Source organism: Equus caballus, chromosome 17 (genome assembly GCF_041296265.1).
Source record: "Equus caballus isolate H_3958 breed thoroughbred chromosome 17, TB-T2T, whole genome shotgun sequence".
Taxonomy (NCBI): Eukaryota; Metazoa; Chordata; class Mammalia; order Perissodactyla; family Equidae; genus Equus; species Equus caballus.
In genome coordinates, this window is record NC_091700.1 from 45,812,019 (window position 1) to 45,839,904 (window position 27,886).

Consider the following 27,886-nt stretch of genomic DNA (forward strand, 5'->3'; position numbering starts at 1 on the left):
ACATGTAAAATCAGTTAATATGATACTTCTCTCCTGCAGAAATATGGACCTTTGAAATTTAATTAAGTTATGCTATCGAAGTTCACTTTTAAGTTGTAGGATCTGAAATTGGATAAAAATTCTAAACCAAAACAATGAAGCAGATATGTATCTTATATAAATCCTGTGTTATCCTGTTTATTGCATAATGTAATGCACCACGGTACTAACAATATTAGTTTAAGTTGTGGAGTATTAGGGCAAGGATCATCCAATACAAGAAAGGAGAGAAAGAGAACAAGCTCCCTTCCCTTTTCCTACTGATAAGCCAGGCAACCTTTTGAAACTACTAAGGCGAGAAGAGGCAGGCCATCATCTAATGCACTGGAATCAATCAGATCTGGGTTCAAATTCCAGCTTTGCCATTTACAACCTGTGAGCTTGGGCAAATCACTTAACCTCTCTACAACTCCGTTTTCTCATTTGTGAAAATGGAAATAAGATTAAAAAAGAAAGTAACTAAAATGAACATCTAATTAATATAATATGAACCCATTTAAGAGTGGGCGACCTACCACGCAGGCTAACCTGTCCTGCCTGAAAATCAGTTCCCCTAAGTAGTCTTTTAAAAATTTTAAACAATATCTTCTCTTTCTCTACTTACAAATTCAAGGGTTCTTTTTAAAAATTCAAGTTTTCCTTTTTTTTTTTTTTTAAAGATTGGCACCTGAGCTAACATCTGTTGCCAATCTTCTTCTTTTTTCTTCTTCTTCTCTTCCCCAAAGCCCCCCGGTACACAGTTGTATATTCCAGTTGTGAGTGCTTCTAGTTGTGGCATGTGGGACGCCACTTCAGCATGGCCTGATGAGCGGTGCCATGTCTGCGCCCAGGATCCGAACCAGCGAAACCCTGGGCTGCCGAAGCGGAGCGCACGAACTTAACCACTCAGCAACAGGGCCAGCCCCTCAAATTTTCTTTACAATACATCCCAGACAATTGTACATTAGAGTCTCAAGCAAGAGGGATACTATGTAAGGTGTGTATAAGTCAGGTCTTCTTGTACTTTGACAAACTATTAAGAGTATTTAAAGCCTGATCATCCCAAAGTCTAAATTAGCTCCTCCTAGTAATAAGCTAAAGGCTTGATTATTATCATTCCTACTGATTCAACGTATTAAATGGGAGCCTCATTTCCCAATAAAGGAACATTGGTATCTTTCCTTAGTCTTCAAGCACTTCAGGGAATCATAGACCAAGGGCTGAAAATTCCAGTGCCTGCGAGGACCAGGCAAGCAACTTAAATTTTAAGCCAGTTGGTAAGAAAATAGGACATGTAGGCCTGCAGCAAATTGGAGAGGTTTGCCGGTTTGCAGTACACAATGGTGCCACATTGAAGGGGCACATTCACATCAGAGACAGCAAAGATCTGTATAATTATTGTGACAATTTTCTGGCAGATGGCAGTAATGTCTTGTTTAACAAAATCTGAAAATTACCATTATTTTCTGACTGATAAAGATAAAAACACTTGATGAAGGACCATCTTTTAAAAATTTGAACAAAGGCACCATATGGACTAGTAATGATGGTCCTGATCCTGCCTAAGGGAATCTGGCCATCTCTGTGGGCCACATTCAGCAGCAAGTTTTAAATCTTCAGAACACATCTCCAAAGAATGCAGACAGGCCAACCTACCCACTTGGCCCAGGAAGCAGAGATGGTTGTCCTTATGACAAGTTCCCCCGCAAAATTAAAGAACTACTCGAGTTTGGGTTTGGGGCCAAAATATAAACAGCATAATTTCAGTGACTTTTCTTCCTTTTCCATGGAAAAAAATCTGCCTACTCAAATACCTTAACAGGTAATCTAATGGCTATTATTTCACATTTAGTAATAAAAGGTTTAAAATCAAATGCCCAGTTTGACTCATGCCCATTCATTCTTAAAAATTATTCAGAATTGATAGAATAAAAAAGATCACAACTGAATAAAAAGTAGATGCCTAAAGACAGACATTACTAAGGAGAAAAAGAGGTAAAAAAAAAAAAAAGGAGATGCCAAATAATAAAGATAAACTTTCCATACTTCACAGTTTTGCCCAAGGTTAGCCTTGTTGATTTTCAACTGTGAGTGAACAAAGAGAAATTGTGTACTGAGGTATTTTTATCCTACAAAGCTGTGAGGCTTTGCAGAAACATCACCACATGGCAATATTGCCTCTCAGGACTTATAATTTGAATCTTAAACACAGCTAAATGCATTTTTAAGAGTATTAATTCGGGACAGATTCATTAATCAAGGTATAACTGTAAGTTCTTAACTTTAAAATGCTGGTTTTTGGTCAATTACTCTACCTGCATTTATTGAACATAAAACCGTTAGAACAAAGATGAATGACAGTTTATGTTCAGTCATAGCAGTTTGCTCTAGTCTAGAATGTCTAGAATACATTTCCTAACCAGCAGCACTTTCACTATTTGACTCTTATCTTTTAGATCTCATTTTAAAAGGTTAGCATTTTAGTGTATCCAAGCTATTCATGACAAGGATAATCTTACAACCCAGTTTATCTCGAACAGTTTACACTTGTCTCAGTGTGGCATCCGCTCTGGTTAATGCCTGCTTTCATTTTCAAAAGTATCTGTTTTGAACAATAAATTACATGATTACTCTATTTATAATTCGTCTTGTACTTCTTTTTCTAAATATAAAGGGACATAGCTATAAGGTAATCATCCTAATATATAAGAAAGATCACTTATGAAAATAATTATTCTTTATGAAATTTATATATGGAAGAAGAGTCAAAATTACAAGTACTAAATACATTCAAATACTAGTTTAAAAGTAGTGAGAAGAGAATGCTTCAACGGTGTTATGGTGTTAAGCAAGGATTTTATTTGCAGAAACTTCTGTCGGCATAAATCTAGTTCATCCACATGAATCACATCACCCACAAATTACATAAAGATCTACTGAATGAGAAAGTCCTTTCCTCTTCCCTTATAATAAGACACTCGAAGGCATCTTTTACTGTAATATGGGCCATCAGGAATCTAGGAAGGTACAGCAATGGTAACCCTTCCCCAGGAAGGAATGTGAATTACAACTTGCTTCCTGCTGTCTAGTGTCTTAGAAAAGGTTCTGATTTTTCTCCTCTCCACCCCTCCACAGCCAATGTTCTGTTCCCAGAGAGAAAGGCTTTTCTTAGGTTTTTGAAGAAAATTCACAAACACTAAAAGAATTAAAAATAAAAACTTCTGAGACAACTATTTCTAGATGAGTTGGTGACATAAACATGCAGAAGTTAAAAAGCCATATATTTTCCTCTTACTATGATTTTCCTACAAGAAAACACATATTAGGATGATTGTTTTACATTTATGTCCCTTTAAATTTAACAAAGTACAATATGAACTATAAACAGGGTGATTATATAATTTATCATTTGACTATTAATGAAAAACTCAAGATGCTTAAAGTTACACTTAATAAAACAACATAAATTAAATAAATTTTAATTAGTAAATCAGATATGAGCTGATAGTAACTACATTTACCAACTCAAAATAAATTTCCTCCTAATAACACATCATTCAAATCCATCCAAATTTATGTCAGACAGAGAAAGTAATAGACAGAAGCAGTGGAATGTTTTTCCTTTTGTTTTTAAGGTTTTCTTGGTGGCTAAATGGATTCTTGCAGGATTTTATATTATGCAATAGGATTGGCCAAAAGAAAATTACACTGCTAGATTAATTTCTTTCTTGGCCTGAATTCCATCGATTTAAGAGTTTACATATTTCTTGGGTTTACTGCAATACTAATTAAATGGAAGACTCTACAAACTAACAGAATGTTACTTACATTTGATTAACATGGCAGTTATAATTCTTATAACATCTGGCTAATTTATCAGCTAAAATAGCAGAGATCTATAATAAGAATTTACTACTAAAATTAAATTCCCACTAAAGTAACACTGATCATTCTTAAACAGTATTATTTATAAACATAAAATACACTTTGCAATATACCCATTTATGTTACTAAGAGTGTAGTTTACCTGCCATTTCCTAAAATATAGTAAAAACTCACTGATTAAAGGGGAAAAAAAACCTCACTAAGTTAAGCAAAGAAAGAAAGGTCTTCTTTGATAAAAAGGCTTTTTCTTCTAGTCCTCTGTAAATGGAAGACTACTCAATTCTTACTTTATATTTTGAACTTTTTTATTGCTGATGAAATGCTTCTGTATTTGTTTTATAATCACTTTCCCCTTCTCAAAGCAAGATATGCGTGTGTGTACATGTGCATATGAAAAATCAAGTTCAGGTTTCAAATGCAGTTCTGAGTAAAAAAAAAATAAAGAAGCTGAACACTGCTGATTCTTATGTTTCTGTACCAAGGTTTGCCTCTTCTTTCTATTTCAATCCATTTCAACCCAATGAATACTCTTGGATATTTATTATTTGTAATGCATTATGCTAAGTGCTGAGAACACAGAAAGGAAAGAAAGGAGGGAGAGTAGAAAGGAAAGAAGGAAGAAAACAAAACTCACAGTCCCTGTTCTTATGAAGTTCATAATCTTGTAGAAGACGCAACTACATACACCTAAAGGGTAGAAAACATAGACATTTATATATCATTAAAGAAGAATAAACAAGTATGTGGGAATGTAGAAAAGGAGGAGGGGAGATCCTAACTGGAGAGGGCAGTGGAAGCTATGAGAAGATTTCACTGAGCAAGTGACACTTGGGTTGGTTTTAAAGGCTCAGAAGGATCTTGGCAGAAGGCAGATAAGGTATTCGAGGCAGAGGATGCAGCACAAAACAAAGGCCAAAGAGGTCAAAGTGCCTACACATCTGGGATAACTCGTAATGCAATAAAACTATCTCATATCTATGTGCAGGAGAATAGCTGAAAATGAGAAAAGTGAGACAAGAGCCAGATTATCAAAATGCCTGAATGTCATTAAAGAGCAGGGAGCCAGAAAGAGGCTGTGAAAAACTTGAAGCATATGTGTGAAATATCTACGTATAAGATGTCTTAAGTAATGAATTGCCAATTCTGTTCTCAAACACTTCTATTTTGATGTCACTTACATCCAGAAACCTGACTTTCCATTTTATATCAATAGCACCACCACATTTCTATTCCTCCCCCTACTATATTGTCAGGAAATAGATTTTTTTTTTTTTTTTTAAAGATTTTATTTTTTTTTTTTTCCTTTTTCTCCCCAAAGCCCCCGGTACGTAGTTGTATATTCTTCGTTGTGGGTTCTTCTAGTTGTGGTATGTGGGACGCTGCCTCAGCGTGGTTTGATGAGCAGCGCCATGTCCGCGCCCAGGATTCGAACCAACGAAACACTGGGCCGCCTGCAGCGGAGCGCACGAACTTAACCACTCGGCCACGGGGCCAGCCCCAGGAAATAGATTTTTTTAGACAATCCCGTGTGTGTGTTTCCTCAGGTTCAAAGACTGTAAACTCTCTGGAGCAAGAATGGTATCTAGTGATTTTTTAAAATTAAGCCTTACTTTAGTGAGCACAGCAGGCATTCAAAAATGTTGAATAATGACAAGCAAAACACATGAGAGACAACTTATTACTTAGATTACTTTCCTATTTCAATAATTTACCCATTGGGACTCTTCTTGCAGTTTAGGTACTTTCTGCTTCTTTAAGTTTTTATATAAACTGGAACCAGGATCTAAACTAAAATGGACATGAGGACTACAAGAACTCCCTGATCCCTCTCCCTTCATCAGTGTAAACTGTCCGGTGCAACAAACAAGATAGTATGGAGCCAATCTGGGGATTCACAGCAGGAAGTGCACCAAGGCCACAACACAAGGGCCACCACCATCAGTCTGGTCCTAGAAAAATTCCCTGTCACACAACCACTGAAGTTTGAGATGAGTTCATCAAGTCCTGTCAGCTCTTCCTCCAAATATCCTCAAAACCTGGTTTCTCATCTCCCTTCTGACTAGAACCACCTTGTCCAGTCATTCAGACATCTTGTACCCGGGTTATTACATCAGCCTCTAGCTTATCCTTCTGCCGTCAGTCTTTACACTATGGCCAGAATGACCTATCTAAAATATACATCCCTTCGCCATCCATCCAGCTTAAAATTCTTCAGTGCCTCCCTAACAGCCATAGCACAGAAAGCCCAAATGTCTTACCATAGCATATAAGACTCTTTAACAAGTATATAAGACTAACATTTTTAACATTATCTCTTGTCATTCATTTACTCAACAAACATTTATTGACTACCCACTCCATAGCATGAACTATTCTAGACACTTGGCGGGAGGCGGGAGGGTGGTGTATGAGTGAACAAAATAGGCACACACAAAAAGAGAAAACAAAAAATAAACCATGGGAGCTTAACCTGCACTGGGGCAAAGTTGGCAATGAACATAAGTAAGCAAATTATATAGTATATTAGGAGGTGATATATGCTATGAAGAAAAAACAAGTATAGACGGAAGGAGAGTGGTCAGGGTAGGCCTTACTGAAAAAGTAGAATTTGAGAAGAGACTTGAAAGAGGTGAGCAGGCAAGCCATGCAGTAATCTGGAGAAAGCATGTTCCAGGCAGAAAAGACTGTCCAGTGCAAAGGTCCTAATACGGAAGTGCACCTGGAGTGCTCATGAAGTGTTAGGATGGCAGTATGGTTGGGGCAGAGTGAATGAGGGGGAGAGAAGGAGATGAGGATGGGGAGAAGGGGGAGGCAGCTGTAGGGGTATCATGTAGGTCCCGGTAGACAACTGCAAGGACTTGGCTTTTATTCTGAGTAATACAGGAAGCATTGCTGGTGACATGTGAGCAGAGGAATGGCATGATTTGACAGATTTTTAAAAGAACCTCTCTGGCTATTGTGCTAACAACAGACTACAGAGGGTCAAAGGTGGAAGCAGGAACTCTTCTAGGAGGCTACTGCAGTGATCCAGGTGAGAAAGAATGGCAGATCATGTGGGTGGTGAGAAATGGTTAGCCTGCAGAAGTGTAGAAGGTACAGTCAATAAGATTGTTCTGACACACTGGATGTGGAGTGTGACAGAAGAGTCAAGAACAGTAACCAAAGTTTTTGGACTGAGGAAATGGGAGGACAGAGTTGGCATTAACTCAGATGAGAAAGACTTAGCAGCTGGTAGAGCCAGTTTTGGAGGAAAGACTGAGAGTTCAGTTTTTGTTTTTGTTTTTTGCCAAGGAAGATTTGCCCTGAGCTAACATCTGTACCAATCTTTCTCTATTTTATATGTGGGCTGCTGCCACAGCATGGCTGACAAGAGGTGTAGGTCCACGCCTGGGATCCAAACCTGTGAACCTGGGCAGCCAAAGCAGAGTACGCTGAACTTAACCACTACACCATGGGGCTGGCGCCAGGAGTTCAGTTTTTGACATATCTGAAATGTCTATTGAACATGCAACCAGGCTTTTCTTTATATATCCAACAGGATATATGAGTTTGGAGTTCAAAAAGGAGGCCTGGATTGGAGCTTCTATTTATTCTGCCTCAAACAAATCCTGCATTCCAGGCTTGCAGAACTACACACAGGTCCTTAATGTCTTTCCCGAGTCTTTGTGCATGCATGTCTCTCTGTTTAGGAAGTTCTTAACTCCTGTCTTTTTCCACTTGTTCAAATAAATCTCAGCCTTCAAGACTTACGTCATGTATCATCTATCTTATGAAACTAACATGATTATCATTTCCTGAATCACCCTGTTTCTTTAAGTCATTTAAGTAACTGAAATATGTAATGGTTGGTCGTTCAGCATACTCCAAAGGCTAAACAATTTTAATTTCTTTTTTGGTAAGAAAAAAGCAGCCATTTCATAAACACAGTAGGTGACTTGCCTGATCTCATCATCAGAAATCTTTAGAAACCTTTAAAGAAAATTAAGACCAGAGAAAAAGATCTTGGCAAGCAGCTCAGTAACCAGATTTTGCATTTTCCAATTTCAGTAGTTATTTGAAGAAGATAAATCTTCAAAAAGACTTGTATTATATAATAAACTTTATAGACAGAGAGAAACATCTTCTGCCTGTGTTCCAAAGTTATTTTCTGTTATAAAAAATTTTCATTTTGATTGTCACCCTTTTACTTGCCCTAGGGAGGCATTTAAATTGGAGGAATTACTGGACAAGAAAATCAGTCTCTTTGTTTCATTCCCGAAACACAGACTCTAACCTAATTGAGAAAAGGGGAAAAATTAAAACGATGATGTGAAATTTAGAGACAATCTAGCTCAGCCAGGCTCTTTCACAGATGAGAACACTGACACGCAGAGAGGCTGCTACGACCACTCGAACAGTGTGTTCTCGACTGCCAGTCCTGCGGGGCTACATCTGCTACAACGTCAGCTCCACCAGGGCACCATTTCTGTCTGTTTTGTGCACTCTTTCACAAAGTAAGTGCTGAATGAATGAATGAACCTCTAATTCTAAACTACATGGGGTTGAAATACATTCAATATAAACTATAAAACAAGTATAATACATTGTTTTCAGGGTTTAAAAAACTGCTGGCTCTTTGAAAGTCATAAAACTTGGAGTATCAAGAATTTGCAATCATCTTTAAATATTAATTATAAAATGTTAACCACACACAAAAATGGAGGAGGGGGCCCTGAAGCAAACTCTCTAACAAAGTACTAAGTTTATAAAAAGCTCTCCATCGATCATGAGGAAAGGATGATATTCTAGCAACTATACTTGCTTTGTATAGTATAGTATTTTACATTCATATTCACTAGGAGAAAGTTATAGTCTTTGAAAATAAAAAACTACTAAGATCTCATTAAATGTCTTAGAGAATCAAGATTTATAAAGGCAACTAGAAAAAGAACTTCAAAAAGTTTGATTCCAGGTTATATTAACACAGTAGCCTAAAATATCCCAAATAAACAGCCCAAGTTGTGAAAGGTCCCTTGCCAAAGAAACTCTTACTCAGATGTTTTTTTTAATTGAAGTATAAGTGAATATAATGTATCAGTTTCAGGTACACAACATAATGACTCAAAAATTATGTACACTGAGAAATGATCACCCCAATAAGTCTAATTAACATCTGTCACCATATATAGTTACAAAAGTTTTTTCCTTGTGATGAGAACCTTTAAGATCTACTCTCTTAGCAACTTTCCGATATGTAATACAGTATTATTGCCTATAGCATGCTGTGCATTACATTCCCGTGACTTCTTTATATTATAACTGGAAGTTTGTTCTTACTTGGTTTTAAACCCAAATAGCCTTTGAAGAAAACATTTTCAATAATAACCATAATTTTCAGGCAATCAATAGGCAATCTAATATATGTATTTCAATCCCAAAAAAGAAGTATCAGGTATTATTTTAAAGTTAAAAAACACCAACCTCTTTAATCTCATGTAGTTTTCACTGGCAGCAGGTCGGCATTCGGCTCTTTGTACCACTATTCCTTCCAATGAAAGCTTATCTTGAATAGAAAGAAAAAGATTAACAAATGTAGTCAGAGATAACATGTATCATTTTCAAGATTGTGTTTTGAAATAGTAATAATGACTACAATCAAACATAATGAATAATAAAAAGCAAGGAAACAAAAGGAATACTTTTAAGTTTATAGTAGTATCAGTGGTCAGAGTAATAATTAAAAAAACCTTATTCTTGGCTAGTACAAAACTGGGCTCCTGTCAGATTTGTTTATCGGGCTGCCACAGCTCCTTGACAACAACAGCTTTTATACACTAAGATCTTTCTAAAGAGAGTGGCTTAAGGGGGCATAAAATCACATTAAAAAAATCTGCAGGCTGTGGAGGCTATATCATCTTTGACAGAGAAGTAACTTCTGAAAACACAATTAGTCTAAACCACTAAATCATACACACACACACACAAATAAAATTCTAGAATACACTGTGACTAGAACAGCTAGCCTAGAAAATACTGTGAAACTGGGCAGGTCCATTGTCTAAGTTATCCTGTGTACCAGTTCTGCCTGTCAGTTGCTCTGACTTCTATTTTCCAGGAGAACTATTAATTTGGGTGTGTCCAAACTAGAGCTTTAACTGCTATGAAATTTTGTCCAAACAGAAGGGCAAGATTTCCTACCATTAGTAAGAATTCTTATGGTAACTCTGACACAAAATTCAACAGAAACAGAAAACAGAAACAAAAGTTAGCACCTACTGTTTGCCTATCAGGCCCCAAGCATTGTGGTAAAATCACTTTAGAGACCTTATCTTATTTGATAATACATAGATGACTGCCCATGATGGCATCAGCTTTACTACAGTTTGGAAATGTACAACTATGGTTAGGAACAGCTATGGTTCCAGTCATACTGCCGTGAGAATTCACTCAGGTTTTGAGAAGAGATTCAAGGATTCCTCTGGCTCATCAGCAAATTTATGATTTGTCACTTCAGAATAAATGACTTCATGCATTCCACTAACATTAACTGAATGCCTACTGTGTGAAGGGCACCATCTAGGTATTGTGGAATCAAAGATGATTAAGATACAGTAATATCTTCAAGAGGCATACAGTTCACTGGGGGAGACGGATAAACTGACCAAAACATAGAGTGCAGACAGAATCACGCCTACATGATTTATACTAGAAAATCTTCATTATGGTGACCTTTCTTGACGTTGTCTCCAAAATCTAGAGGATTCCTTATTGTAGCCCCTAAGTACTACCTCTGAGCACACTGTGTGATTCAATAGTTCAAGTGTCTCTCAATGCAAATATGCAACAAATCTCAAGTATAGGCTGCCAGATGACTGCAAAGAGCAATGATGAGAAGCATGCTTACCTTACACCAAAATAGACCAGGAAGGAAATAATAAAAAGGCCATAATTAATTACATTAAATTTAAGTTTAAACATCTAAAAATAATTTTCTCTCATTACTGAATTTAATAAGATTAAGATTAAAATATGAATTTTCTTAAAGCAAAAACAAATCTTATATTCAAGTTTGCCTCTCCACTGAAGCCGAAAGTTCTATCAAGAAAAACACTTCTCAGAACAATAGCAAGATTTGGGAAATCTTCATGTATAAAGTGCCTTAAATGCATGAGAAAAGTCCACTACTGAAACATAAATTAATCCTTTTTAAAAAACAAAATAAATCTAGAATACCATCCCTGATAATAATTTAGTTATATATCCATGTGTTTATTAATGTCGAATACTAAAAGAGCGACCTTTTAATACTACCTGTGAATGTCCCCCACTTATTGAGCAGTACCGACTCCAGCGGCCAGGGTGAATTGACTTTTTCCAGTTTTCTGCTGTCAACATTCTCCATGTAACACGGGCAGGGGTAAGAAGCAGCTAAAGCACCTGCCCACTTCCGCGTGGCCACCACTCTTATCACTATTCCTCAATCAAGGTCACTCACACAAAGCAGTAAAATTCACTGCCCCAAACCACAATTTTCTGTCCATCATCTCCTCTTCTTAAGCCTAAAATAGCTTTCAAATGTTTCTCAAGTGAAAAGAAAAGTCTTAATCATCAGCCAGGAATTTTTCTACCAATTGGTGCTCTTAAATAACCCCACATCTCTATTCACTTGTTTCCCCTTTTCCCCTTATATAAATTTTAAAAAGCCAATTTACTTATGATACAGCCCCCTAAGAAAGATTGAAAGCCTTCGCACACTTATTAAAGCCTCACAAGAACATGTTTTCATATTCTTTCCACTAAACCATGCTTCTTTTCTTCTTCAAAACATTGCTTGAGGTTTCAGGGAAAGATATTAAATATTACATTTTACTTTTAAAGCATTTGAAAGCACTCACTTGCACACCACTGCTGATAATTATAGATCACATTCATTAATTCAGGAACCCTTATTTAAAACCACTTGGTTGGCCCAGTTTGAAAGACCATAAATACTTGAAAATAATCCGTTCTTCTGCTCATACATTTATCAAATATTTACTGAGTGCCTTTCATGTAAAAGATAATGCAAGAACACATCAGGAATAACACAGATAAATAAAACATGGCTCCTGCCCTCAAGGAGCACAGTCTGGTGCAGCCACTCACAGTCTGTGGCATATATCCTAAAAAGTACTGAGCACCCCCAAAGAGCTTTCATTTATGTGAGTTTTATCTATTGATATTTACCATGTTCGAAGCTAAAACTGAGGAATGTTTAGAAAAATCAGAGTGAGAAAGGCAAAAAGGCTTGGTATTACTATGAAAATAGTTTTGATTTCACAGACCCCTTGAAAGGTCTCAGGGATCCCTCTACCCAGTGGTTTCCAGATCACATTTTGAGAGCTGCTGGTCTAGTAGGATGGTAAGACAGGTATATAAATCATTTTAATACACTAGAACACTTTTGACAGATCTTCAATTAACTCACTTCTAGATTACCAAGGCTCTCAATTCTCCTCCTTTTAAATATAGTGACAGATGCCTACAGCTCGCTATACACTAGTGGGCAGTAGGTTAATCTCCAGTACTCCCACACACTTCTGCTCAAACTATGCTAGAACTTGTTTATGCTAGTTTTACTCTGTTAGTAATTATGCAATTTGATTATATATTACATAATCCCATTAATTATGAGTATGGGGAAGGGAGATATTTCTATGAAAACTAGCTTTAATGCTTTGGTAAAACTTGATAAACAGGTAAGCTGCTAAAAAGACTACTGTCAGGGCCGGCCCTGTGGCCTAGGGGTTGAGTTTGGCATGCTCCACTTCAGTAGCCCAGCAGACCTACACCACTCGCTGGCAGCCATGCTGTGACAGCAACCCACACACAAAACAGAAGAAGACTGGCACAGATCTTGTTTCAGGGTGAATCCTCCACAAGCAAAAAGAGGAAGACTGGCAACAGACGTTAGCTCAGGGTGAACATTCCTCAGCAAAAAACACAAAACTACGGTCAAATTAGGTATTGGGGAGATAAGCGGAGACTAGAAGAAACATAAAAGTCTAGAAGGATTCTGTATTTGTATTGTTTTACAGTGTCTAAATTCTTGATCCTTAAAGAAACCAAAATTAAAAATCTAAACTAAATTATAGGTTTAATTTTCACAAGAAAGAGAAAGCAGATGACTCAATCAGCATCCTATACCGAAAGCAAAGGCCTTGACCTACATGCACATTGATAACTAAATGTACATTTACAAGTTTTAAGATAGAATGTTTAAAGCAGTAGGAATCCATATTGATATCATTTTATGATTCGTCACCTTTGAATTTAACTGACGACTACTGGTCTTTCCATGTGGAATGTGGGCTCCTACTGTACAAAGTAGAATTTGTTAAGGTTTACAGAGGTTTTAAGACAGACATTTGACAAACCTTTAGCTAGACTCACCATGAAAAAAAGAGAGAAACCTCAAATAAATAAAATCAGAAATGAAACAGGAGAAATTACAATGGACACCTCAGAAATAAAAAGATTCTGAGAGAATATTATGAAAAGCTATACACCAACAAATTGGATAATCTAGAAGGAATGGATAAATTTTTAGACTCATACTACCTTCCCAAACTGAATCAAGAAGAAATAGAGAATCTGAATAGACCAATCATCAATAAAGAGATCAAAACAGCAATCAAAAACCTCCCAAAAAATAAAAGTCCAGGACCAGATGGCTTCCCTGGTGAATTCTACTAAACATTCAAAGAATACTTAATCCCTATCCTTCTCAAACTCTTCCAAAAAATTGAAGAGGAGGGGAAGTTTCCTAACTCATTCTACAAAACCAGCATTACCCTAATACTAAAACCAGACAAGGACAACACAAGCAAAGAAAATTACGGGTCAATATCACTGATGAACATCAGTGTAAAAATCCTCAACAAAATACTGGCAAATTGAACACAATAATACATTAAAAAGATCACACACCCTGATCAAGTGGGATTTATTCCAGGGATGCAGGGATGGTTCAACATTCAAATTAATGTGACACACCACATTAACAAAATAAGAATAAAAACCACATGATCATCTCAATAGATGCAGAGAAAGCATTTGAAAAGATACAGCATCCATTTACGAAAAAATCTCCAAATAAAATGGGTGAAGGAAAATACCTCAACATAATAAAGGCCATATATGACAAACCAACAGCTAATATCATTCTCAATGGAGAAAAACTGAAAGCTATCCCTCTAAGAACAGGAAGTAGACAAGGATGCCCACTTTCACTACTCTTATTTAACATAGTATTGAAAGTCTTAGCTAGAGCAATCAGGCAAGAAAAAGAAATAAAAGAGATCCAAATTGGAAAGGAAGAAGTGAAACTCCCCATTTGCAGATGACATGATTTTATATATAGAAAACCCTAAAGAATCCACTAAAAAGCTTTTAGAAATAATAAATGAATACAGTCAAGTTGCAGGATACAAAATCAACATACAAAAATCAGTTGCATTTCTATACACTAACAACAAAGTGGCAGAAAGAGAAATTAAGAATATGATCCATTTACAATTGCAACAAAAAGAATAAAATACCTAGGAATAAACTTAACCAAAGAAGGGAAAGATCTGTACACCAAACACTATAAAACAATTGTTGAAAGAAATTGAAGATGATACAAGGAAATGGAAAGATATTCCGTGCTCTTGGATTGGAAGAATTAACATAGTTAAAACGTCCATATGTCCTAAAGGAATCTACAGGTTCAATGGAATCCCTATCAAAGTTCCAACAACGTTTTTCAAAGAAATAGAACAAAGAATCCTAAAATTTATATAGAACAACAAAATACCCCGAATAGCCAAAGGAATCCTGAGAAAAAAGAACAAAGATGGAGATATCACACTCTCTGATTTCAAAACATACTACAAAGCTACAGCAATCAAAACAGCACAGTACTGACACAAAAACAGACACAGAGATCAATGGAACAGAATCAAGAGCCCAGAAATAAACCCACACATCTATAGACAACTAATTTTCAACAAGGGAGCCAAGAACATACAACGGAGAAAGCAAAGTCTCTTCAATAAATGGTGTTGGGAAAACTGGGCAGCCACATGCAAAAGAATGAGAGTAGACCATTATCTTACACCATACACAAAAATAAACTCAAAATGGATTAAAGACTTGAAGGTAAGATCTGAAACCATTAAACTTCCAAGAAGAAAACATAGGCAGTACGCTCTTTAACATCAGTCTTAGCAGCATTTTTTCAAATACCATGTCTGACCGGGAAAGGCAAATAACAAATGGGACTACAACAAACTAAAAAGCTTCTGCACAGCAAAGGAAACCATCAACAAAACAAAAAGACAACCTAACAAGTGGGAGAAGATATTTGCAAACCATACATCAGATAAGGGGTTAACAGCCAAAATATATAAAGAACTCATACATCTCAACAACAAAAAAACTAACAACCCAATTAAAAAATGTATAAAAGATGTGAACAGAGATTTCTCCAAAGGAGATACACAGATAGCCAACAAGCACATGAAAAGATGTTCAACATCATTAACTATCAGGGAAATGCAAACCAAAACAACAATGAGATATCACCTCACTCCCATCAGAATGCCTATAATTAACAAGACAGGAAACAAGTGTTGGAGAGGATGTGTAGAGAAAGGAACCCTTGTACACTGCTAGTGGGAGTGCAAACTGGTGCAGCCACTATGGAAAACAGCATGGAGACTCCTCAGAAAATTAAGAATAGATCTACCATATGATCCAGCTATTCCACTGCTGGGTATTTATCGAAAGACCTTGAAAACACAAATGCATAAAGACACATGCACCCCTATGTTCGTCACAGCATTATTCACAATAGCCAAGACTTGGAAGCAACCTAGGTGCCCATCAAGGGACGAATGGATAAAGAAGATGTGGTATATATACATAAAGGAATACTACTCAGCCATAAGAAATGATGAAATCAGGCCATTTGTGACAACACGGATGGACCTTGAGGGTATTATGCTAAGTGAAATAAGTCAGAGGGAGAAAGTCAAATACTGTATGATTTCACTAATAAGTAGACGATAAAAACAATGACAAACAAACATAGCAACAGAGACTGGATTGGTGGTTATCAGAGGGAAAGGGGGGAGGGAGGAGGGAGAAAGGGGTGATTAAGCACATGTATATGGTGATGTATTATAATTAGTCTTTGGGTGGTGAACATGGTATAATCTACACAGAATTCAAAATATATTATGATGTACACTTGAAATTTATATAATGTTATAAACCAACATTACTGCAAAAAAATAAAAAAGTAAATACATAAATATTTTTTTAAAAAGACGGAGATATACACAGAGTATTGGAATTAATACACACAGAGATTATGTCTAACTGGAGATCAAGAAGAGTTTTGATAGAGAAAGCAATGTTTGTGCTAAACTTTGAAAAATGGGTAGGATTAAGACTGGGAGGTGAGGCAGAAGGGCACTGAAGGTGGGGGGAACAGCGTGAGCAATGGCTTTCACCTCCTTTCTCTCTCTCTCTCTCATTAGGAATTTTAAACTAAGGGACCCACACCAGAAATGACTGGAAAGACGTGGTCATGACAGCACTCTGAAGAGAAGCCACACAATTTCATCTACTAAAAGCCTTGGAATGGCTCAGTTCCTACCTTTCCCTAAGCTTGGCTATTTGTTCAACTCTTCTTTGGATTCTGGGAAATATTCTAAGATCCCTTCTAAATTTTCTCCTCCCCCCTCCCTTTTTTTTTTTTTTTGCTATATTGGTTTACTTATTGATTTTTGCTGCTTGTAAACAAAAGAACCTTAATGAGTATGAACACACAGCTTTGGTGATGGTATTTTAATTTATCCTGCCACCTATTTTCAGAAAAAATTTTAAAGAGTAAGTACACAAAGCACATCCCATAGAAAGAATCCAAGAGCTCCTGTTCCGATTCTGCCACTAAATAGCAGTCTTATTTTGGAGAAACTACTTCACATCTCTGGACTTCAGCATCTATATAATGAAGTTACTGGAATCTCTGAGATCTCTTCCACTTCTCTTTCACCACAACAAAACAAAACTGGCCTTCCCTTCCAATCGGGAATGTTTTATTATTTCATAACTGTTTATTTTGTTTGCTCTACTACTTTTTAAAAGACCTAGATATAATTAAATTTTCTTTGAGTTAGAAATTACAGAAAAACTGTTTCTTGGAACAACAAAATGTTGAGAAGCTGCCCAAAACTTGAAAACATACAAACTTCTAAGCGGGATTTTCCTACTCTTTATCTCAACTTGAGATATACTCTGTGTTGAAGAACTCAAGAGAAATAACTGACTGGCATTTTTTACAAGTTAAGGGCACACCTAGTTCGAACAAGTTAAAGTAATAAGCAAGCAGGAAGGGTGCTTATTAGCAGTGGCATGTAAGTAATGAGAGAAGGTATGCAAGGAAGATGTTAGGCATCAGGAAGTTATAGGTATTCATTTCCACAAGACTACTCTGAGTCCAGTTCAATGTGGAGGCCTTTAAGAGCACCTGCAACTCAAGTTAAAACACAGACAAGTGGGCTAGAACCAAGATTTTGGACTATCCTTGAGACTCTGAAGCTACTTTCCTGATTCTTACGTACATCACATCTGAGTCTATCCTCTCTGGAAAAGGACTGAAGAAATACTAGTTCCACAGGTGCATTTAAAAGGTAAACCATTTTTAATATTCCTACTAATCTCCATTCTTCTCATTTAAAATCTCTTCCTAGCAGTATTTTGTCTGGGGTTCACAGGGTAAGGCCTATTACTACAAGCTACTTGGCATCTTAACAAACCAGTTAGGCAAACTTATAATTCCTATATTAATAAGGAGATCCTTATTCTATTCAAATTTGTGAATTGATGTTCTGATCTCTATTTAACCTTAGGAATGTTAGGAATAAAAGATCATGCTCAGATTTCAGTAAACATACAGCATTAGCATTTATTGACCTCAAAACAAATGAACAATGATATAAGTACTCCTCAAAATCGACTGTTTGTGTAGTATGTTTTCTTGGAATGACATTCAAATTACAAATACATCTAATGTGCTGGGAATTCCCAATTTTAAATCAAACACTGAAACCATAATTTGAGCACTATACGTAGGATTTAGAAAACATCTCAACTTTCTTAGTCATGGTACTGCTCTTCAACTTTTCCCCTATAGACTGGAAGAAAGAAGGTTTTATGTACACTCCTGTACAAGATACGTTGTAATGCTGATCAAAGAGTATCAGTGAATAATAAGACTGGTTGCCCAGGAGTAGAAAGGAAAGTCATCAGCTAAGGTGCAAAAACAAAGATGGAGGCCTTAAATGTGCAAAGGAGTTTGGACTGTTCTATGAGCCTACAGAAGCCATAACAAACTTTTGATCAATGAAATAACTTAGTGAATGAGCATTTTAAAAACAAACATTTGTCTGTTTTAATGTTTACAAAGCAAGTTCACAAGTTATCATTCCTCCTATACTACACTATAGTCTCCTTTTTGCTTGTTACATCATATACATAATTAATCAATATACAAATCTTTTAAATACAGATGTGGTCATTATGTTGTGATGATGTATAAACACATATAATACCTAACCTCAAAGATGCTTTCAAGAATAAGAGGCTGAATAAAACCCAGAAGTAAAATACAGCTTCATAAAAAACACAAAGTAATGCCATATTGTAATAATAAATGAAAAGGGGCAGGAAAATCATAGTGCAGTAGTCCCCTTATCTGTGGGGGATATGTCCCAAGAACCCCAGTGGATGCCTGAAACCACAGATAGTACCAAATACTATATATACTATGCTTTTTCCTATATATACATATCTATGATAGGGTTTAATTTATAAATTAGGCACAGTAAGAGATTAAAAGCAATAACTAATGATAAAATAGAACAATTATAACAATATACTGTAATAAAAGTTACCACAGATCTTAGCAACCTCAGCATATGATTTTTTTCTTTCTTTATTCAGTGGAGAACTGTCACCTTTTCATTTAAAGGAAGCACTTTAAGGCTTCTCTTTGGCATATCAGAATCGTCAGCATCACTACCCTTGTGCTTTGAAGCCATTAAGTAAAAGAAGGGTTACTTGAACACAAACACTGCGATACCTCGACAGTCCATCTGTTGACCAAGAGGGCTACTAAGTGACTAATGGGTGGCAGGTAGTGTGGATGCTCTGGACAAAGGGCTGATTCATGGCTCCAGGCAGGATGGGGCACGAAGGCTCGAGAATGCTTCATGCTACTCAGAATGGTGGGCAATTTAAAACATGAATTGTTTATTTCTGGAATGTTCGATTTAACATTTTCAGACTGCAGCTGATCATCGATAACAAACGGTGGAAAGCAAAATCATGGATAAGGGGGACCACTGGACTATAATAGTTTGTTTTAGTTATACCTATATCAAAGGGTGCAATCCAGCTTTGCACCATTTGGCTGCTGCACTTGAAATCAGAGAAAATTCAAAAACAGCAGCAAAAGTGATTAAATGGATAGAAAAACAAATCCTTCCAGGAAAGATTAAGTATCCTGGAGAAAGCACTTTACTATAGTGCTATATTAAAGTTAAACAGTGCCAAACACTGTGCTGGATATGATGAGGGGTACAAAGGAAGAAAAATGCAGGCTCCTGTGCCTAGACAGACTGCAATATAGTTGATGGATACAATATTAGTGAAATACTTATAGACAATATGATGGCACACATTTTTAAGTCAACTGAAAATGATTCAAGTTTCATTAATTTCATCCTCAATAACTCCTATTCTCTTCACAATGTTAAATAGTAACAGTAGTAATACCATAGGCTAGTTTAGTGCTTTATGGTTTTCAAGATACTTTATTAGTAAGTTACCCTCACAACTACAGGGTAGAAATTATGTCCTCATCACTAAGAACTCCTTTGAGGGGTGATTAGGCACATGGGTATGGTGATGGATTGTGAATAGTCTTGGGGTAGTGAACATGATGTAATCTACACAGAAACTGAAATATAATGACATACACCCGGGGTCCGGCCCCGTGACTGAGTGGTTAAGTTCGAATGCTCCGCTTTGGCAGCCTAGGGTTTTGCCGGTTTCGATCCTGGGTGCAGACATGGCACCGCTCATCATGCCATGCTGAGGCGGCATCCCACATGGCACAACCAGAGGCACTCACATCTAGAATACACAACTATGTACTGGGGGGCTTTGAAGAAGAAGAAGAAAAAAGAAGATTGGCAACAGATGTTAGCTCAGGTGCCAATCTTGAAAAAAAAAAATGACATACACCAAAAGTTTATATAATGTTATAAACCAATGTTACTGCAATGAAAAAAGAAAGAAAGAAAGAAAGAAAATAAAAAGAACTCCTTTGAAATTAACTCCCTTTCCTGAGTTCATCAATTTCCTTAATATGGTGGCTCTTCAACTCTGCTTGATCATTAGAATCACCTGGGAGCTTTTTAAAAAGATACTGGGCCCAGAGATTCTACTCTAACTGCATTGTGTGCGGAAGAGCTAATGATATTTTTACAACCTCGCTAGATAATTCTAACATGCAGCAGCCAGGATTGAGAACTGCTGCCCTGATATTTCTCTCTCTCTGCATATTTCCCCCCATCTCTGTCTCCCTCCCTCCCCCCCTTCCTCCCTCCCCCTCTTTTCCTCTCCCTGTCTCTCTGTTAATTTTATTTTCTGGTTGTATGTGGGTAACAGTTTACCAAACTGCTCAAATGCTTTCATCAAATCTAAGATACCATCAATTGTAATATTAACCATGATTTATGTGTCACTAAGAAAGACAACATACTGCCACAAAACACTTACAAGCCAATGACTTTAAGACATAGTCTGATTCCAGAAATGTTAAATGTGAAAAAATGTCCAATATGATAGAGTTTTCCATCCCTAATTTATAATCACTCTACTCTCTGTAAGTAAGAAACTGTATTTGCTCCTATGAACCATCATATCTTGTCCTGCTGTTCAGGCCTCCTCTCTTTCCTCCATACCATCTCATCTCTAAAGAAACAAGATGATCTAAAGATAAGAGGATAACAGAAGGACAGTGGTAGGAGACAGCACTGGGAGCAGAGACCCTTTCGGTCACTGATTTCATACCAATATTACTTTTACAAGGTTTCAAAGGCATGTGCCTCATTTGAGATTGTAGATAACGGTAATTAACTTAAAATATCTCCTCCTCAAAGAGAAGGTAAATTTACTTTTGCCAAATAGCACTACAAAAATGAGTTCTATACAATTATATAATTTCAATGTTCATTTGATGGCTTACAGAAGTGCTCTGTTCATCTAGTTACAATAAAATTTTCCAGTGAATAATAAGGCATAGGCTACACTTCGAAAAAGAGAAAACTCATTTTAAAAAACTTAAATGACTTCTGCTTACAGAATTATAAAACACAGGTTTCCCTGAAACACTTATCTCTCAAAGTACATTTAAAATATGAATTAATAAGATTTGCAAATTGTTTTCAAGACTACTGCCATAATGAAAAGCAAAGAAACGTGGAATGGAATTTTGCCTGAACTTCTCATTTAGTCTGTCATTTTTACTTGTGCTCCTTTTGATAGATAGTGCTTTATTCTTTTCTACACTCCTCAAATGAGGCTTAAAAATTTGCTAATGTACCGAAGTTTCCTGGGCTTCTTTGAAGACTCAGTTCAACACTGCAAAACATTTTACAAGTGTATTTATCTGACTGGAATTGCACATCCACATCACCTTCTTGCTAGAGGTTTTATCCAGTGAGTCCTAGGACGAGTCAAGCACTCTGCATAGTTGGGGAGACACTGTGGTCAATCAGCTGCATAAGGTAGGTGAGGTAGAACTTGTGTCAGTACAATCCCAGCACCAGACAACATCTACTGCAGGTGAAGGTTCTATTTCAAAACAAAAAGTTCTGACATTCAAGCAGAATTAGATTAGCACAGAAAAATCCTTTATCCTTAAAGTACGTTAATACATTACACTGCGTAATTTATTTTTATTTTTTAACACACAAGAGGAACATAGCTGAATATCAAAATGAATGTTTCTCACATTCAACGCTATGAACAGGAGGCTATGAAGCAGCAGCAGCAAGCAACACATAAGAAAGAGAAACAACTTTCAAAAGACATAGGAGAGTCAAGGCAAAGGAGAATTAGAGGACACAAGTCAGATGGCCAACAGTTACCCAGATTTTGGAAAATGAACAGATAAAGATGATCAGGGAGTCAGGTAGATGGGTATCAAATTTAAGTGAGGAAGAAAGACACAGATCAACAGGCTTGAAAAAATGTGGGGAAGTCCAGAACAAAGACACAGTGCCAGGGTTAAGCAAAAATTGACAGCTGCTGCTCTAGCTGTAGTTGCTTTTACTTTCTTTCTAAGGTAATGGGAACTAATCTTTTTAAAAGACAGGCATAAAAGCATGCAGGTAAAAACAACCAAAAAGATTTGGTGAAAGTGGGGAATGTGGAGACAGAAGTACGGTGCTCTTATTAAAAACAGTTCCTAAGACCATCCCTTTTCCTTGAAAAGAAATGTCTGAATTTCACAGAAGAGTGATCTGTTGAGTCTAGGGGAATTATCAAATCTCCTATCTTCCAGTCAGGAGAGATACCTTCTTGGTAAGGTTCCATTTCCTCCCACGGCATGGGATTATCTCTGGCATATAAACAGAGCAAGCATATATTATGATGAAGTCCTGTGTCAGTCATGGTAATGACAATGACCTCATTTCCCATCAGGAGTTGGTAGATAATTTGGGAATTCCTCCCAGTGGCCTAGAATAAGTTCCGCCTAATGCAGATAACAGAAGATTAACATCACCACATAGTGGAGAGTTTTGCTAGAATTTGGTGAGGCATTGGGCCTAACCAATGGATATACTCATACCAAGAACCTAACAGTGGCATTGTTTAAATCCTCAAAGTTGGCTAAAGGGCTCTTTTATATGGGTGATTACAGATGTCTAAGACAGAGGTGACGTAACTCTAATAAAGGGCTATGGTAGCGAGGAGAAAACAGGGTCCCTACCTTTTTAAAATATTTATCTTTCGGCCTGCAAAGCAGATGAAATCTTCAAGTCTAGCGGTCAAGTGGATCTAACTGAGCTACCTCTGACGTGTGGATTAAGCCCTTTTGCTGAAACCACTGAACTGATTAATTCCCGTGTGTATCGGCAGTGAGGCAGAGAAATGTAATCGCATAAACCATGGATATTTCCCTTGGCATAGCTACTGAAGCACCATTTTTATAGTTTTAGGGTTGTGTGGACCCAAGTGATGCTAGATAGCACAAGCTCTCCCCACACTCCACCTCTGCCCCCAAGCAAGTAAACATAAGCTTAGAATAGACTAAAAAGAAGACAACCTGGCTTTCTCCTAAGGGGCACGTATACCATAACAGCAGCAAAGATCAACAAACCCCTGCAATTTCTATAAACTGCAATCATCATGCTTTAATGGGGATAATGTGGAGTAATGGGGATAAGGTGGGGCCTACTGGTTCCATTTTTCTTTTTTAAGACTGCAAGTTGGAGGCAACAAGACACAAAAGGAAAGTCCTATGGATTCACACCAGCCTCCAGTCAGGCACTAAGACAAGGCTTCCATTACACTATTGTTGCCAGGCCACAGGTGGCAAACAAATCACATGTGTCAGCTCTGCAGAAGCCAAGAACACCGAAGTGAATTCTAGAGGGAGAAAATGCAATCAAGGGTTAGAGGCACACGATGGGGTGGTTCAGAGTCTGTCAAAGCAAGCCAGCAGAAACAAAGACATGCATCAGCAGTTTTAAAAACCAAGCAGCAGAAACCAGAAATGAGCGAGTTAGCAAGTATAATGCGGCCCTGGAGTGATGAAGAGTCAGCAGTCCAACTTCCAGGAGTGATGCCTCACCTCCCCGCCCAGTGGAAGCCCATCCTCTAGCAGCACTAGCTTCAAGGCCTCCTTATGAAAGCACCTACAAATGGGCCAAAGAGAGTGCAAGGAAGCAGACCAAGTATCACATACTATTCAACTACATCACTTTATTTAAACATACAAAGAAAATTCTAGCAGTCTCCACCACTACACTACAGTTATGTTCAATTAATTCTTATGTCCCAAGAAGTTCATTAACAGAAGACTATGTCTATACATGAAATTGTTATGCCTTTATTGATTTTGCTGTTACACGATGCTACTCATGAGCAGTGACTGTTAACATAAGAATTCTATGAATAAATATCCAAAGTTGTACCAAAAAGAAAAACTATTCAGTATTTCCTAAAAAGTCACATCCATAGAAAAGACTAGATTATAAAAAAGCAAAATCAACATACACGAAATTGTTAGAATATAAGAGTAAAAACTCTTCTTAAATGATGCAGCACTAAGAGGAAGCTGTAGTCCAAGTGTTGGCTTGCTATTAACAAGCTGTAAAGGTCTAGATAAAACACTAAAAACTCTCTAGAATGCAATTTTATCTTTGGCAAAATGAGAAGACTGAATTTCACGGTCTCTAAGCAAAAACTTAACCCTAAAAATGTTATGCCTTAGATTTCTAGTTTAATTTCAATGGACCTTTGATAATCTCAATGACACATAAATGTTAAATTCAAAATATGCCATAATTAAGGATATAATTTTTTTATATCTGAAGAAAATCTAACATTGTTTAGAGAAAATAAAAGGTAAGTATTTTTACAAGAATCTGCTCCAATATTTCTATCAACACAAATTTGAATAATTTAGAAATACCTTTAATGTAATCAAAATATAAGGCAATGTAAAATCTAAAGTCTAATTCTGAGAACAATGTAGTTCCTCAGAATAATTCAGCAGATAGACCAGTCAAATAAAAGTGTACTGGGGACAACATTCAAATTTCTTACCACTGGGCCTTTAAATTCTAGAAATGAAAGCTCAGATCCCTAAAATGCTTTGGAAGGCAAGTTACAGGGGAAGGAGAAAAAAAAGAAAAGGGGAAAAACACCAGACTCACACTGTTCCAGCTCCCAAGTTAAAAAAAAAAAAAAAAAGCATAGGCTTTGGTCCTTTCTTTCACCTTTGAAAGAACACTGGGGGAAAAAAATCAACCAACTTTCCCATGACACTATTTTACAGTAGGTATTTTGAGTCTGTCTGTCTTTTATCTTCTCAAACATATGTGTACGCGTGCGCGCACACAGACACACACAGAATGATAGTATTTTCTACAGCAGTCCAAGTCTTTGTTCAGCACTGAAGCAGGTTTAGGGTGAAACAAGCTTATGAATGTTCCATAGGAAAGCTTAACCCAATAAAAGGATATGATTATCGCAAGGCCTGTATATTTGATTTTTTACCTTTAGGGTCCAAAAGCAAATAAAATAACAGAACATTTTGTTAAAGGACATTAAGAAAATTTCTTCTCACTTGCAAAGATCCCAAAACCAGAATCACATGCAAGTCCAATTAAATTCAAGTGCAATGTCACAACTAACAGGTTTAAATATTCTCATTTGGGTCTCTAAAATGACTACACCACTGTGAAACATGTAACTCTTTATAGGAGAGAAAATTCTATACACCTAGTTCCTTTCTCTTTAGGATTGCCATTTATGATTTACCTTAAACAATGATACTAACTCAACATACATTATTCTCCAAAAGAAAACAATATTATTCAATATTAAGCTTACCTGATTAATCTCAAAAGACATTTAGAAATGGATAAAAGTTCATACTTAGCTGGAGAATTAAACATTTGTAATTGCTTAACTGCCAAGAGGAAATTAAATTTATTCTAAGTAACTTTTATCACTTCAAAGAATATACATGAAAATCTTTTCACAACAAATTCCTTCCCTGATACAGTTAAATGCAAATTATCTCTTTTCCGTCTTACTCCAGAAAGCTCCTGCATACATAGCTGATACGCCACCTACTGCAAAACTGAGCTGACAGCGCAGGCGAAGCTGCCAGCATTTCCATTCCACCACCAGGCTGGGGCTGAATAAAGGCGTGTTTGTGTGGTAGTGTTTCTTTTTTAAAAATCTCAAAGCCAAGAAGAACAAGCTGAAATAGGATTGTCAAAAATGGAGCGTAAAATAAACAGAAGAGAAAAAGAAAAGGAGTATGAAGGGAAACACAACAGCCTGGAAGATGCTGACCAAGGAAAGAACTGCAAATCCACACTGATGACTCTCAACGTTGGTGGATATTTATACATTACTCAAAAGCAAACACTGACCAAGTACCCAGACACTTTCCTTGAAGGTATAGTGAATGGAAAAATTCTCTGCCCGTTTGATGCCGATGGTCATTATTTCATAGACAGGGATGGGCTCCTCTTCAGACATGTCCTAAACTTCCTACGAAATGGAGAACTTCTACTGCCCGAAGGGTTTCGAGAAAATCAACTTCTTGCACAAGAAGCAGAATTCTTTCAGCTCAAGGGACTGGCGGAGGAGGTGAAATCCAGGTGGGAAAAAGAACAGCTAACACCCAGAGAGACTACTTTCTTGGAAATAACAGATAACCATGATCGCTCACAAGGACTGAGAATCTTCTGTAATGCTCCTGATTTCATATCAAAAATAAAATCTCGCATTGTTCTGGTGTCCAAAAGCAGGCTGGATGGATTTCCTGAGGAGTTTTCAATATCATCAAATATCATTCAATTTAAATACTTCATAAAGTCTGAAAATGGCACTCGACTTGTACTAAAGGAAGACAACACCTTTGTCTGTACCTTGGAAACTCTTAAGTTTGAGGCTATAATGATGGCCTTAAAGTGTGGTTTTAGACTGTTGACCAGCCTGGATTGTTCCAAAGGGTCAATTGTTCACAGCGATGCACTTCATTTTATCAAGTAACTACCTGTGTCACGAACAAAGGCAACAAGCACGCAGCCAGCAAGCTTCGGAAAACCACAGCATCAAAGGCATCCCAAACAACGTGCCCAGCTAGCTCTGTACTCAGAGCCCTGCTGCTAATCAATTACTGTGAGCTAACGGTATGTAAATTCTATCGCTAAAGATGTCCTTCTCTAGGGTGTTCCTGCTGATCAGACTCTTAAAATGAAACTCAAAATGAAAACAGCAATCTTCTATATATTGTAAATAAAGACTGAATGCTTTTGCTACTTGTTTATTTTTCCTTAAGCTGTCTTTCAATCAGAATGTCTTGGGTACTTGCACAATGAACAAGCATGTGCATTATCTATCGTTCAATTAAATAAATGGTAATGAAATATTTGAAGGGGCTAGAAGATTTAAAATTCTTTCTACTTATGGCAAAATCTACAAAGAAACTGAACTCAGTGGTAAAATTAACCACTGAGAGTAAAATAAATGTGCAGATCTACTAAAACAGAGCTATAGTAAAACCAAATGAGACTGTAAGAAGATATTGAAGCTATTGATTTAATTTTTTTTATTTAATTTTTAATGGTAGGCACCAAAAGCATATTCATAGTTCCTGTATTTCATACTAGAATTATAGCTGGATTGATATATTGCTGAAAATTCCTAGAAAACTGCTTGATGACAATAAAAAAATAAAAACACTACTAGCTTCTTTGCTTGTATTAATAATTACAATAAAAAGTTACATGTGTCACTTTTGAAACAAACAGTATTGCTTGATGATTTCGTACACTATGCATTGATGTTTTAAGTGGCAGGCTACAGTAACCCTGGCTGGTCTTGCAAGTGACAAAAATCAGCAAATTCATTTCTTTGCAGGCTGAGGTGCAGCACAGATGGATAACTTACTTTCAACAGAGTATGTGGTATCAGAATAATAGAGTTCATTTTCAGAATCACCTTAAACATCTATTCATTTTTCAAGCTCAAAAATATTAAATGAGCATCCCTAAACATTATTCTTACAAAAGAACTTTATTGATTCTTTTCAGTACCTCTTTTGATGCTAAACCTCAGACTCAATGAGTTATGTTAATCTCTTCAAGCTAAACAA

The 27,886-nt window shown here is 36.8% G+C and overlaps 2 protein-coding genes across 2 annotated transcripts in view; one reads left to right on the forward strand and one right to left on the reverse strand.

Annotated features, from left to right (window-relative positions):
- The window catches only part of GTF2F2 (general transcription factor IIF subunit 2), a 147,728-nt gene that overhangs the window by 51,721 nt on the left and 68,121 nt on the right, over positions 1–27,886 (reverse strand). The window contains exon 5 of the mRNA XM_001491491.7: positions 9,364–9,445. Within this exon, the coding sequence (XP_001491541.1) occupies positions 9,364–9,445 (82 nt within the window). The remainder of the gene's footprint in view (positions 1–9,363; positions 9,446–27,886) is intronic.
- KCTD4 (potassium channel tetramerization domain containing 4) lies at positions 17,314–27,476 on the forward strand. The gene is made up of 2 exons (XM_005601237.4): positions 17,314–17,603; positions 25,817–27,476. The coding sequence occupies exon 2, from the start codon at positions 26,002–26,004 to the stop codon at positions 26,779–26,781; it is 780 nt and encodes a 259-aa protein (XP_005601294.1). The 5' UTR covers positions 17,314–17,603; positions 25,817–26,001; the 3' UTR covers positions 26,782–27,476.

What these genes read in the sequence shown, in the direction of transcription:
- KCTD4 (XM_005601237.4), top strand. Translation starts at nt 26,002, where the DNA reads ATGGAGCGTAAAATAAACAGAAGAGAAAAAGAAAAGGAGTATGAAGGG.